The sequence below is a fragment of the Anabrus simplex genome, chromosome 2, assembly GCF_040414725.1.
Source record: "Anabrus simplex isolate iqAnaSimp1 chromosome 2, ASM4041472v1, whole genome shotgun sequence".
NCBI lineage: Eukaryota > Metazoa > Arthropoda > Insecta > Orthoptera > Tettigoniidae > Anabrus > Anabrus simplex.
In genome coordinates, this window is record NC_090266.1 from 609,963,869 (window position 1) to 609,978,361 (window position 14,493).

General features: G+C 44.2%; 1 protein-coding gene across 1 annotated transcript in view; it reads right to left on the minus strand.

The window, feature by feature from the left end:
• Window positions 1–2,681: 2,681 nt before the first annotated feature.
• Proc (Proctolin) overlaps window positions 2,682–14,493 on the minus strand; it is a 93,585-nt gene continuing 81,773 nt past the window's right edge. Inside the window, exon 3 of the mRNA XM_067139245.2 lies at window positions 2,682–2,910. Within this exon, the coding sequence (XP_066995346.1) occupies window positions 2,800–2,910 (111 nt within the window). The 3' untranslated portion in view covers window positions 2,682–2,799. The remainder of the gene's footprint in view (window positions 2,911–14,493) is intronic.

The window sequence follows — 14,493 nt, forward strand, 5'->3', positions numbered from 1 at the left end:
TGGATCACCCTTGCGTTTGAGTGCCTGAAGTTGCACTCCACAACACAACTGCGCTGATTACAGATCTGAGAATCACATCCCGCTATGGACAGTGGTTACTGCCTGGGGCTGTCCCGCTCACTCATTCCAGGAAAATAATGATAATTTCCCATATTATCATTAATTTCAAGTCCTGGATCACTTCTTGGATAATTCCTGGCCCCAAAATTAAATAGTGTGAGCCTCTGAGTAACACATACATATACAGTACGTAGGTAATACTAGACTGAAATGAAAAGTCATGACCCAAAAGTTTGGATTCTACATAAAGTCGTAGATGCCGTGGTTAATGATCCCAAGGTTAACCGTTACGTAAAACTATGAATTTGCCATTTTAATGATATGTGGTACTGATGACGAAACATATCTCATTATCTGAAAGTAAATCGAAAAGGGAAATAGATTTGAGTTTTGTGTTGAGAGGAATAATTGAGCAAAGAACGCTGTGGCCCTGAATGGCGAAGACCGCTTCTATTATAAGCTCAAGGAGGTAGTTTCGATTCCGGATTAGTTCTGGGGTATTGGAGGTGCTCAAATCTGCCAGCCTCGTGTCGATACATTTATCAAAACGAGAAAGAACTCCTGTGGAACAAAATTTCCTACATCGCGGTGTTTCCGAAAACCGTAAGAGTTGTTAGAGGGACATAAATCCAACAATATTATTATAATCTATCATGATAACTATTAAAATCTACAGAATCGCGCATATATACAAAACCTGTAATCTTATAATTCATATTAGGATTGACTTTCACCCCTCCACAACTGACCGAGCTCGATAGCTGCAGTCGCTTAAGTGCAGCCAGTATCCAGTAATCGGGAGATAGTGGGTTCGAACCCCACTGTCGGCAGCCCTGAAAATGGTTTTCCGTAGTTTCCCATTTTCACACCAGGCTGTTCCTTAATTAAGGCCACGGCCGCTTCCTTCCCATTCCCAGGCCTTTCCTATCCCATCGTCGCCATAAGATATATCTGTGTCGGTGCGATGTAAAGTAAAAAAAAAGTAGCTCCACAACTGAAGCTTATCATGCACATGCAAACGCAATTTGAAACCAACTTAAGTCTTTATCTTTGGACATTATTTTTGTACCGCAGCTGATGGTGAATCCCATGTGAAATATGAGGCCAATGAAAGCAAAATGTACTATTTTGTAGTTTAAACAACCCTCTTATGAGGAGAATTTAGGAAAACATAAATAATTCGATAATAATGCAACACGTAGTCTTTTTTTGCTAGTTGCTTTACGTCGCACCGACACAGACAGGTCTTATGACGACGATGGAACAGGAAAGGGCTAGGAGTGGGAAGGAAACGGCCGTGGCCTTAATTAAGGTACAGCCCCAGCATTTGCCTGGTGTGAAAATGGGAAACCACGGAAAATCATTTTCAGGGCTGCCGACAGTGGGGTTCGAACCTAGTATCTCCCGAATACTGGATACCGGCCGCACGTAAGCGACTGCAACTATCGAGCTTGGTAACACGTAATTTAGTTACAACTCGCATTCGTCGATAGTTTAAGTTACCACCTCTAAACAGGTCTGAGCTGACAAGCTGTGTGTCTTTAGGAAGTCGAATCCCAATTATCTTTGTATCCTAGACAGACACGTAGTATTTTGCCACTCCAGTCAGGCAGGAACTCTTGATTCCGTCTTCGTCTGGTAATACGCCACAAATACAGCTCCTTTCGTCCTAAGTTGATAAGGTGACGTTGTGAAGGTCGTTTTGATGCTTCACAAAGCGTAACTACCACTACTAAAATCTTTTCATTCCTCCCCTGAAGGGGGAGGCGGGCCTCTTAGACGGTGACGCCATCTCTCAGGCACCGAGCTCGATAGCTGCAGTCGCTTAAGTGCGGCCAGTATCCAGTATTCGGGAGATAGTAGGTTCGAACCCCACTGTCGGCAGCCCTGAAAATGGTTTTCCGTGGTTTCGCGTTTTCACACCAGGCAAATGCTGGGGCTGTACCTTAATTAAGGCCACGGACGCTTCCTTCCCACTCCTAGCCCTTCCCTGTCCCATCGTCGCCATAAGACCTATCTGTGTCGGTGCGACGTAAAGCAACTAGCATCTCTCAGGCCGGGAAAAGGAGATGTTTGGAGAAGGTGAGGGGGTTGGCGGCCGTGGCCTATACTAGGAACTCTCCCGGTATTTGCCTTAGTACAGGAGAATGGAAAACCACGGAAAACCATTCTCAGGACAGCCGACGGTTGGGCCTATGCGTGAGGTCCAGCACTGTCCCGTCTTCCGAATGTAGAGGCGTAGAGCCACGGTAGAGCCGTGGCCACCCCTCCTCTGCTCGGTTGGCCGGTCAGAGTGCAGAGTTGTTGGACCACGGGACAGCCGTGGCCACTTATGGGCCGAGACCCATTCTGCATCTACCGACCCAAAGCGTAACACCTTCATGAATAGAATACGTAGGACTTTTATACTTTTAGGACGAGTTGTTTCTGCAGAATTCTAGTTCCTGGAAGGCATTCGCCTTGTGAGTGCCAACGGACATCAGAGATCAGAATAGGAATGGTGGAAATGTTCGAATACATCGCGAAATTTCTTTTGAAATTGTGTAAAAGGTAAGTTGTATGAAAGAGCTTACTGCATGGATGGTCATATGAACAGGATAACATTCAGACAGTATACCAACAGCGATTCAAAAGACTTTTATTAAATTAATATACATAATTTTGATGATATTTGAAGTAAATTGAAAAGATTTACATAAAATGTTCCATTCGTGGATGTAGTGTTGAGATGAAGGCAGATCAGTTGGTCGGAAATTCTGCAGGCACCTGACGCATGTCATGGACTTCTCGTTTGTAGAGGACAGGCCGCTCATAGTTGTCACTGTACTTGTCAACCTCGCTCTCCAACAGCTGCAACAAGTGAAGCAAGAGATAAACATTTCGAAAACTTTGTACATTAAGAGGGAAAATATCGTGACAAACTACTTTATAGACAGTCTCGGTTGGCATACCGCAAAACGAATACAAACTTTGATATGAAGGGGACAGTATAATTCTAAACTTGTCAAGATTAGGTCACACTGAGAGGAACATATTTACTTTTCATTTCAGCAATCTTGTACTATGAAAAGCAGGGAACATAAGAAACACTGATAAGACAATATCTCGAAATGACACAACTACCCAGAGTTTCTATGACTTATCATTACTGGGAAGTAATAATAATTTCGTGTGGCTATTTCTAGCAGAGTGCAGCCCTTGTAAGGCAGACCCTCTGATGAGGTGGGGGGGCGACATGCATCTGCCATGTGTAGGTAATTGCGTGTTATTGTGGTGGAGGATAGTGTTATGTGTGGTGTGTGAGTTGCAGGGATGTTGGGTACAGCACAAACACCCAGCCTCCGGCCCACTGGAATTAACCAATCGGCCGGGAATCGAACCCGGGACCCTCTGAACCGAAGGCCAGTACGCTGACCATTCAGCCAACGAGTCGGACAGTGTTGAGATGAAGGCAGATCACTTTGTCGGGAAGTCTGCAGGCACTTGACGCATGTCATGGACTTCTCGTTGTACAGTGATTGTAATTGTGGTATGAATGTTGGAACGGGAAGTTATTCTCCTATGTGAGAAGTTTTTTTTTTTTTAATGAAAGGCACTTAATTCTAACAAGAAAGGCGACCAAGAAAAGCGCACAAAGTCTCTCGCCTATTTTAACATACAGTACAATATAGGCCTATTGCAAGCGAACAAGCTTTCGATGTTGGGTGCATACATAAGAGATGAGATATTATGAGTCGATCAATTTAATGGCGAATTTTTTAGAGGCACTACGGAATGGAGTATAACGAGATGTGTGCTTCTGACTAGATCCATTGAAAACTCCAACACATCTCTTAATCTGCTTACCCTCAAGAGTTGGCTTTTCCCTCGGACTCAGCGAGGGATCCCACCTCTACCGCCTCAAGGGCAGTGTCCTGGAGCGTGAGACATTGGGTTGGGGGATACAACTGGGGAGAATGACCAGTACATCGCCCAGGCGGCCTCAAATGCTATGCTGAACAGGGGCCTTGGTGGGGGATGAGAAGATTGGAAAGGATAGGCAAGGAAGAGGGAAGGAAGCGTCCGTGGCTTTAAGTTAGGTACCATGCCGGTATTTGCCTGGAGGAGAAGTTGGAAACCACGGAAAACCACTTCCAGGATGGCTGAGGTGGGAATAGAACCCACATCTACTCAGTTGACCTCCCGAGGCTGAGTGGACCCCGTTCCAGCCCTCGTACCACTTTTCAAAATTTCGTGGCATGGCCGGGAATCGAACCCGGGCCTCCGGGGGTGGCAGCTAATCACACTAACCACTACACCCCAGAGGCGGACAACTCCAACACATACGATAGAAAATATTCGAGGGTCGTGACAGTGAACAGCTGTTGAACAGTATTGAAATACTAATGATCACCATTGCAAAAACTATGGGAATGTCAGAGAGTAGGCAGTGTTCTACTACACAGAGTGAATTCTAGCAATGTTCACATGTAATAAATGCTAGAAACTTGCAAGCATGAAATGTGCTATTGTCTGTGAGTCAAACTCCTAAACAACATTTAATAGGTATTCAAACGTTCTTTCAGGTGCCCACACTTGGAAAAGGCATACTTAATCAGATGTCTAAATCTTGGCACTGCAATTGGTAGTAAACAAAGCTCTGGGCTTCAAAAGGTGATCCACGTGCCAGTATCAGCTACAGTATAAACGTGACGAAGTTTTGCACGGAATAAGGGCAAATTCAACCTGCGCTATGTGCGAATAACTATCACAGTTCAACCAACTTATCTCCCCCTTCCTTCTCCCTGGGCCATTGCACATAACATTTGGCACAGTTCCCTGTTGGTTTATGCTCTATGAGGCGCACCAACACCGATTGTGCAATACAAAGGGCACATTTGTATGGTTTAAGTACTGTATGTAAATAGTTCTCAATTACCGTGCCTTGTTTCTCTTCTACTCTTGCTTTCTTATCCCGCGCAATTTACACAGTATTATTCCATCTGCACCTCGGTTTTCCAGTCCTGTTCTTCCCTGTTGGTCTTCCGTCAGTTGCTATCCTCACTATTATTTCCTGCTACATTCCACTCTTATGCTCCTTCGCGAAGCTGTCCCCACACAGTGATTGTCATAAAGTAGCAGAAATCGAGTGAGTTGGCCGTGCGGTTAGGGTCGTGTAGCTGTGAGCTTACTTTCGGGAGACGATGGGTTCGAATTCCACTGTCGGCAGCCCTGAAGGTGGTTTCTCGTGTTTTTCCATTTTCACCCAGTCAAATGCTGCGAATGTACCTTAATTAAGGTCACGGCTGCTACCTTCCCAATCCTATCATTTTCCCATCCTTGCATCACCGGAAACCTTCCATGTGTTAGTAGTACGTTAAATTATTAGCAAGAAATCATTTTATAAAAAGCACAATTTTTTAGCTAGTAACATACTACGATTTGTGGTTTTTCTCAGGACTCACATTTCCGCAACCTCCAACAATTGTTGGGTGCGTTCTGTTTCACTTCTCTTTTCTACTGTGTATATCAGACGTGTACATTCTCACTACTGAATCCTGCCGCAGATATAGTTGTCGTACCATACCATACACCTTGGTATTGTGTTTGTTTCATTTCTTGCCGCAGTTTATATTTTTCTGTCATTCCCAAGCTTGTCATTCACTCGTGAATACAATCCACCGAGCGAGTTGACCGCGCGGTTAGCGTCGCGTAGCTATCAGCTTGCATTCGGGAGATAGTGGGTTCGAATCCCACTATCGGCAGACCTGAAGATGGTTTTACGTGGTTTCTCATTTTCACATCAGGTAAATGCTAGGGATGTACCCGAATTAAGGTCACGGCCGCTTTCTTCCCGGTCCTAGGCCTTTCCTACCCCATCGTCGCCATAAGACCTAGCTGTGTCGGTGCGACGTAAAAAAAAGGAATGTTGAGGGTGCTCCGATACGTCAGCCTCATGTCGGTAGATTTACTGGCATGTTAAAGAACTCATGCGGTGCAAAATTTCGGCACCTCGGCATCTCCGAAAACCGTAAAAGTAGTTAGTGGGACTTAAAATCAATACCCGCATTCATTAAAAAGTTCGCTGGTGATACATTTGGCACTTACTCGACAGAACCAGTTAAAACTAAGCTATAGCTCATCCGAGGGAGATCCGGTTTACTTTGCCGTCTGGTAGAGGAAGCTGGAACGTCTAAATTGACGTGCAGGCAGCCTGGATGGCGTCAAATAAAAATGCCTGCACGCGGTACCTCAGGCCACATTATTACTATTATTACTTTAATTTTTCTTCCTGTGTTTGTATTTGCACACATAGATTATAGACCGTTATAACTTCATGAACGAACACGGCGTCTCCACAATCTCGGTGTGTAACAAACACCATGGCTCCGTCTGCTTCTCTTATTCGCCATAGCCGGGAGCATTATTCTCCAAGTTAACCCATCCTCACATGGCCCCATCATTGAAGTCCGTCCATATACACAGCTCCATTCACCGGTTTTGTTCCTAACTTAGCTTGTATCTCCTCGTTCCGAGTACCTTCCTGCCATTCTTGCCACCTACTATGAATACCTGAAAGGAAATAGTATTGAAGTTCAATTTTCTAAATTGTTTAGAAAGCCAAAAATTCCGATGTTTTACTCCTTAAAAACTACACTCATCAACATCATCCGTCTCGATCCTTTGTCATTTAGTTTGGCTTTGAATCAATGAACATAATGTAATAATTTTATTTTCAGGTACACTTCCTATTACCGTTAAATACTTCTTCCGGTGTTGAGCGTGTGAATTATTAACAATATTTAGAATGTATTCAATGTACAGTGTGGCGTTAACCACAACTATGATAATATTGAAGTAGGTAGGGTATTCAAGAGGAATGTGCTATAAAGGGGTTGTGTCTTCCTTGACATCGTGCGCACAGTCAAGATTTTAATATCTGGCCTTTTCTGTCGTTTGAGTTTGGAAGACGGCACCCAGGACTAGAAAGATTTTGTAGCCGAAATCCTTTCACGTTGGTTTATTTTTATTCCTCCCTGAATATTCCGGGGAAATTTTATCTAATATTAGCCGATGTTCCCATCTGTTCAGCTAATATCTGACACATCCAGCATAGTGTGCTCTTTGATAAAATATATACTTGGAGTAATATAGTGTGTAAACTGTGGATGACTCAGCGGTGACGTGACAGCAGTGCCGGATTAAACCCTACATGGTCCCAGAGGAAGTTGAGCTCTTCGGGACCCCCTTGACAAATACGTCTTACCAAGTATTTCATATCTACCCTAGATGTTAAGAAAACAGCAAACAAAACCAAACATTATCAAATCATTAAGTTTATATTCCAGTTACTTTAGAGGAAAATATTACATAACATTAACATGGTTTAAGCAATATAATACAGCACTACAACACCAGAAAAGAACATGTTAAATATAAACAAACTTCTTATTCTTCTTTTCTACCGCTTTCCCCACACTTGTGGGGTCGCGGGTGCGAACTGTGTCGCACATGGGGATTTGACCCTGTTTTACGGCCGGATGCCCTTCCTGACGCCAACCCTATATGGAGGGATGTAATCACTATTGCGTGTTTCTGTGGTGGTTGGTAGTGTAGTGTGTTGTGTGAATATGAAGAGGAAAGTGTTGGGACAAACACAAACACCCAGTCCCCGGGCCAGAAGAATTAATCCGAGGCGATTAAAATCGCCGACCCGGCCAGGAATCGAACGTGGGATCCTATGAACCGAAGGCCTCAACGCTGACCGTTCAGCCAATGAGTTAAATATAAACAAACATCACTTTAAAATCATTGAGACTATATCGAAAGCTTTTTTTTAAGATGTCATATTCAGTAGAGACAAACAAAACTGAACCCCATGGCGCAACAGCCTCGAAAGGCCATAGCCTAAAAAGCGACCGCTGCTCAGCCCGAAGGCCTGCAGATTATGAGGTGTCGTGTGGTCAGCATGACAAATCCTCTCAGCCGTTATTCTTCGCTTTCTAGACCGGGGCGGCCAGCTCATCGTCAGATAGCTCCTCAATTGTAGGCCGAATCAGGTACGCTGAGTGGACCTCGAATCAGCCCTCAGATCCAGGTAAAAATCCCTGACCTGGCCGGGAATCGAGTCCTGGGCCTCCAGGTAAGAGGCAGGCACGCTACCCCTACACCGCGGTGGCGCCGGCATTCAGTATAAATAATGGCAAGAGAATTTAGTCCTTCTTGCGCCACTGAAGTTCTATGACAACTTTTAAGTACATTGGTTTCAATTGAAAACTGTCTGTTCAGCAGAAGCGTTTGTTATCATGAGACTCCTACAAATCCTCATCTGCTGTCATGACATTCGGAAATATTGATTGCACTTTGTTCTAAAAAATGAGGCTATATGACACCGAAGGAAATTTGGTCAGTAAAACTGGGCGCTAGAGACAGCCTTACGTGCCAACTATGGAAAAAGGTGTCGGTGTGCATGCCTTTTACCCTTCACATCTACACTTCATGAACTGTATGAAAGATAAGTGCTGTCGCAAGACAATCAAAATGTTAAAGGAACTCAGGTCGCCATAGTCATTCAGAAACTACTCGAAAATTCGTTCGTAATCTTATCCGCAGTTCACATAACCACATAATTTACTATATGAGGTCTAAATTTGATCTGCTGTCTTGGGGTGCCTTGGAGCGCGGGGCCCATAGGTGGCAGCCTGCTCTGCCTATTGGGTAATCTGGCACTGGGTGACGGTATTAATAAGGTTGCGTAAACCTGTCTGAGTTCTAATGTGAGTCTTGATGATCACGATGGCTCTGGATCGCAAATGAAGCAACACAACAAAATTATGTCTAAGTTCTCTATCATAATGTGCTGTGCGGAATTTAGTAGAATCGCAGATCTCAGTTCACTCGAAGTTACTTGTTTGTATGTGATATAGCGTCCATCGGAAATGTTCATCCAACTTCCTAGGGCCTCTCAGGGTGCATGCACCCGATGCATGCACTGTGCACGGTGCAAATGACGACTTCGCGTGGTTGACCAGAGTGCAGACCCCCACTACTCGATTTGGAGCAATAGCGCTGTCTCTCTCTTTCTCCACGCCTCTCTCGCTCGCTCCCCCTATCTCCCTCTTCCTCACTTGCTCCGTAGCACTCCAAATCCGAGCCAAGTTGAGCCGAGCTTAGCCGAGTAGCCCAGAGACGAAGCGTTGGTCCGAGCCGAGCCGAGCGGGACCGATGCACTGTGCACAGGAACTCTGCGCCGCTCTCTGCACGCGTGAGATTTTGGGCGTTTGAGAGGCCCTGTCCTAGACCAACCTGAAAAGTGGTGCGCGTTCACTCGTGATCTACGAAACTGCGCAGGAACCAGATGATATCGCAGTTCTGTTCGCAAACAGAAGACCTCTAAGGAAAATTACTGACGCGTAAAGAGGTCGCCATGACTGTTCACTTTGTACACATGTTGAGACGATGTCACAGAATGAACATTCTTGAACGTGTTTTCAGTTCAGCTTGTGGGGATAAGCCAGCCCTATGGTGTACGGGTAGTGTATATGCCTCGTGTTCGAGTTTAATCCTGGACTGAGGGTTGGAACAAGGTTCACTGAAGCTCGTGAGACCAGCTCCTTGCTATGAGTGGCAGCGTACCCGTATACTAATAAACATTTACAGATGTCTAATGTCTTCTTCAACACAGGACAAAGAACTGCGATACGAGGTTTGATGACCAAGGAAAGTTGGATAGGTAAATTGAAAGACAAGCCTCGTAGAAGCAATGCCAGATTGAACTAATGCTCCGTGATTTCGATGTACGTCTCATGAGTATTGGTACCTCCAGGAAAAATAGACGTTGCTAACCACTTTCAACATCCAACCAAAAGCTACCATTTGAACCCAGCGTGGATGACTTATTCCTTAACTAGAATTGAGAACATTTGGCATGGAACCACAGTTGTGCAGCCCCAGAGACGGCATTTCAGAAATTATACTAAACACACTATATTTCTATTTTTTCAATATCTTGTATTTATTCCTGATGGATAAACGGTCTTCGCAGAAGTGGTGGTACGTAGATCGTGCGTCAATAGTTGAGTGTAAAACCCCAGAAATGTGTATGGAATATAGTCCAAAGTATCAGGCCATGACTGAGATGAAGTTCAGTTCGTTGTTGACGAATGTTTTCTTGTTGCTGTAGTTGTAGAGTCACTCTGGATAAAAAATCATGAACACTGAGGAAAATCTTCTTGTTAAGTTGTGCCAATTTTGTAGGTATTTCTTTGTTATGCGTTGCGTATAATGTTGCATTAACTCAAACAGGATTTCTGTGACGATGGGATAATGAGGAAGCGACCGTGGCCTTAATTACGGAACAGCCGCGGCATTTACCTGGTGCGAATATACGAAACAATGGGAGACCATCTTCAGAGTTGTCGGTGGTGATACTCGAGCTCGTCACCTCACGAATGTAACCATAGAGCTACACGAACGTACCGCGCAGTCAACTCGCTCGGTCTATTTTAGTGCTTGTAATAGTGCGGGTGACATCAGTAATTTGGCTCTAGAATAGGGTTGGATATCGAGAGACTTTCCTGACATAAATGCGGGAAAACTGGGGGATACCAAAATCCCAATCTCGGTTCTCCTAGCCGTGCATCTTCCTAGCAGAATAGGGGCACCGATTTCAGTACTCGGTTATGGAGATACGTGAAGCTTCTTGCTAGTGTTATTACTATTGATGTCTCCCCCTTGAATTGACCACTAACCAGCGCGTGCTAGCTTCTTCACACTCGCTCGATAGGATGGCCTACAGTAGAAGCTACTTTACGTTAAGCGCTTATTGTTTTTGATCGAAATGTGAAAGGGGATGCTGACGAGCAAGCCGCGAGGTTAGAAAGCTTGAGAACAGCGTACGCTATGCATTGTAGCGCAGTAGGGCTCCAGCAATTAGCTATGACGAACAATTTGTAAGGGAACAAATAAGAAAATGAAAGAGGCAGCCATAAGATGACAGTTGAGGCGACGAATGGTGAAAGTGGTTCATCACAGAGGCTGGGCATTCCTTGCGATGAGAGGTTACAAGGTCCTTTTCTCAATGTCTAACAGAGATCAGAGAGGTGATTTATAGACCTTCTCTTAACGGAGACTATTTAGGGTTTTTCTCTCAGTGTCTAATAGAGCCTGAGGGATTATTTCAGGTTCTTCTCTCAATATCTAACGGATATTTAAGGAACAATTTATGGCTCTTGTCTCAATGGCTCACGTATATTTGATGGACGATTTATTGTGGCTAACGGAGATCTGAGGGACGATTTATTCATCTTCCTTCAATGTCGAACGGAGATCTGTGGGCCGGGCTAAGGGGCTCAGACGGTTAAGCGCTGGCCTTCTGAATCCAAGTTGGTGGGTTCGATTCCGGTTCAGACCAGTGGTATTTGAACGTGCTCAAATACGCCAGTCTCGTGTTGGTAGATTTACCGCCTCGTAAAAGAACTCCTGTGGTACTAAATTTCGGCACCTGGGCATCTCCATAACCGTAAGAATGGTTGCCAGTAACATTAAGAATAACAATATTATTAATAAAGAATAATCCACAGCCTGTTTCCAGTCATTCGACCGGGTCAGAAATGGAATGAATGAAGCCCCATCTAGCGGCGAGGATAAGAATTGTGCCGGCTGCCAAAGCCTGTCGCATTCCTCTGAGGCAATGATTAATGACTGACAAATGAAATGAAATGATATTGTAGAGTGCTGCTGGAGTGAAAGATGACAGGGAAAACCGGAGTAGCCAGAGAAACACCTGTCCTGCCTCCGCTTTGTCCAGCACAAATCTTACATGGAGTGACCGGGATTTGAACCACGAAACCCAGCACTAAGAGGCCGGCGCGCTGCCGTCTGAGCTACGGAGGACTAATATTATTAATAATATGTATCTAATTTGATTTACATTTTCACCGCTGATATAGATGATTTTAAAGATATTTGCTTTTCACAGATACCTGTACTATAATTTAGACAGAATTATATGTCTGGGGCGTGGCAGCCGACAGTGATATACACTGGTTTCCCACTAAGGTGGCCGCAGTTCGAATTCCGGCCAATGCACGCGACATGAAGCCATGTCCCAGTGGTCACTTTCCCAGAACCTATGACCACGATATCAACCCAACAGTCACATAAATCAGAGCGGGTCTGAAGGGATGGTGACAGTTTCTCTCTACACTTTCTCCACTTGGCTCACTTAGGTCATGCTTGCATTCCTCCACCTTACATCCTGTACTCTACTAACTTATCTGCTAGTCACTTGCTGAATTTAGCAACCGCAACTTTCATCGCCTCCTTTGGTGTTGGTATCGTACGTGCAAACATAGACCTACACTAGGTCGTTCTGTAGCTATCGCTTAAAACCTCAAACATACCCACAGGCGTAAAAACTACTTTGCATCAGATGCATCTAATGAATCTGCCAACATAAGGTTTAGCTGTTAGCATGAATTCGGGAGATGGTGGGTTCGAACTCCATTGTCGCAGCCCTGAATATGACTTTTCGTGGTTTCCCACAAGATAAATGTACTTTAAGGCCACAGTCGCTTCTTTTCGCAGTCATAGCCGTGTCCTATACCATTGTCGCTGTCGCTATGAGACCCGTCTGTATCGGTGATACGTAGAGCTAATATTTTTAAGGTACATTTTCTCTGTACACTTTAATTTCTTGCGTCATACCTTGTTTTATCTCAGAATAGGTAGACGAATGTAGGTTCAGTTCAATTCGTTTATTATCACATTTCTGCAAACTCAGCCGCGTGGTGCTCTAGACTGTCTATCTGTTATTTGAGAAGTATACAGTTCCGTAGCAATATATGGAGTCAAAACACGAAGTGTCAAATTTCTCTGTTAATATTAGCGGTATCGAAAAAACTGCAAACGATACAAGTTGTGCATCGTGTACAGAGTGGTATAAACCACACCAACAATGCTCAGTACTGTAGGTTGTAAAGGACGGCAAACTGAAGCGGGGACCATGTCCGGGAATGCATGGTCTGGCTGCTGTAGGTCATTACAATTTGACAGCACTCCGCATATGGTCATGGACGTGCATTCCATATTTTTCAAGAAAACTCCTCCAAGAGCATCGCATCGTGATTCCTAAATTACAAAATCTCTGAACCACTAAGACTAATAACGGAGATAATCGTGATTATCACATCTTTCACAACAGTCCAATTTCCTCCACAGTTATCAGTTCAATCTAATATATGTACACACAGTGTTCCCAAACAGGTGGGAAATAATCGAGGGTGGGTTGGGGGGTGTGGATATTACACTCTCAAACAACACAAAGTCTCTATGGACATATACCCTACTTACGAGCTATGCCTGTTTTAATTATTAGCTATAATGGGGGAAGAGTTCGTATTTAGGATTGATTTTGGAGCCAGGTCTGCCGTTACGGACATTGCAGTACTTCGCCAGCGTGTGGAACAAGGCTGCCATCGAACAAGTACAGCGCCTGGAGTGTTCAAACGTGTCCGACACACAATGAGGCGGCGTGTTCAGGCAGGTATGCATTCAGGCGCACGGTGGCTATTTGAGGACGTCTTGTATTTGAATGCAGCATCCCTGCTAGTGCACCACCATTGGGACGGCTACTCGACAAATACTTCTCGTACAATGTTGGAAGTCTCGTAAACGATCGATCAAGCGTTGGACATATGTTCATAGGGACTTTTTGTGTTCGTTTGGAGTGCACTATCCACTTACCTACCCTACACCGCAACTCATTACTTCTCACATGTTTGGGAACATTCTGTATAAAAAGTTGGTAAAAATATCATTTCCAATTTTCTGGTCCCATGGATTTTTACCATATGAGCTATGATAAGGGGAATATTAAGGAGCTCAGATTATTACTGCTAAGTCCTAGCCTCGTCTAGTTTCTCACCTCTTACCCTGACATCATTAGTGACTGGGTCTAAACATCCTTGCGTAGGTCTGCTTCTGCTTCTCCTATCCTCCACGGCCGAGCCAATTATACTCTCAAGTATCCTGTCTTCATCCATTCACTTAGAACTGAAGCCAGTTCATACGCACAGTTTCATCCATTGAGTTAATTCCTGATTTAGCCTTTTGTTCCTCATTGCGAGTAAACTGCTGTCATTATTCCTATCTATTTTATCAGCAATCACTCTGGCTACTTTTGTGTCTGGTACCAGTACATCCAGTTTATGAATGAGGTATCATGAGCTCACCTAGCTTGCACTCCAGTACAGCAAAGTCGGTCTTGAAACAGAGCGATATAGTAAAATGTACCATCCATAATAATAATAATAATAATAATAATAATAATAATAATAATAATAATAATAATAATAATAATAATAATAATACCTTGTCCTCTGACGAAAGCCACAATGCTCTTAATTGTTTTTCGTATCTTCAGCGGATAGAGTCAGTCCTTCCCCCTAGTGA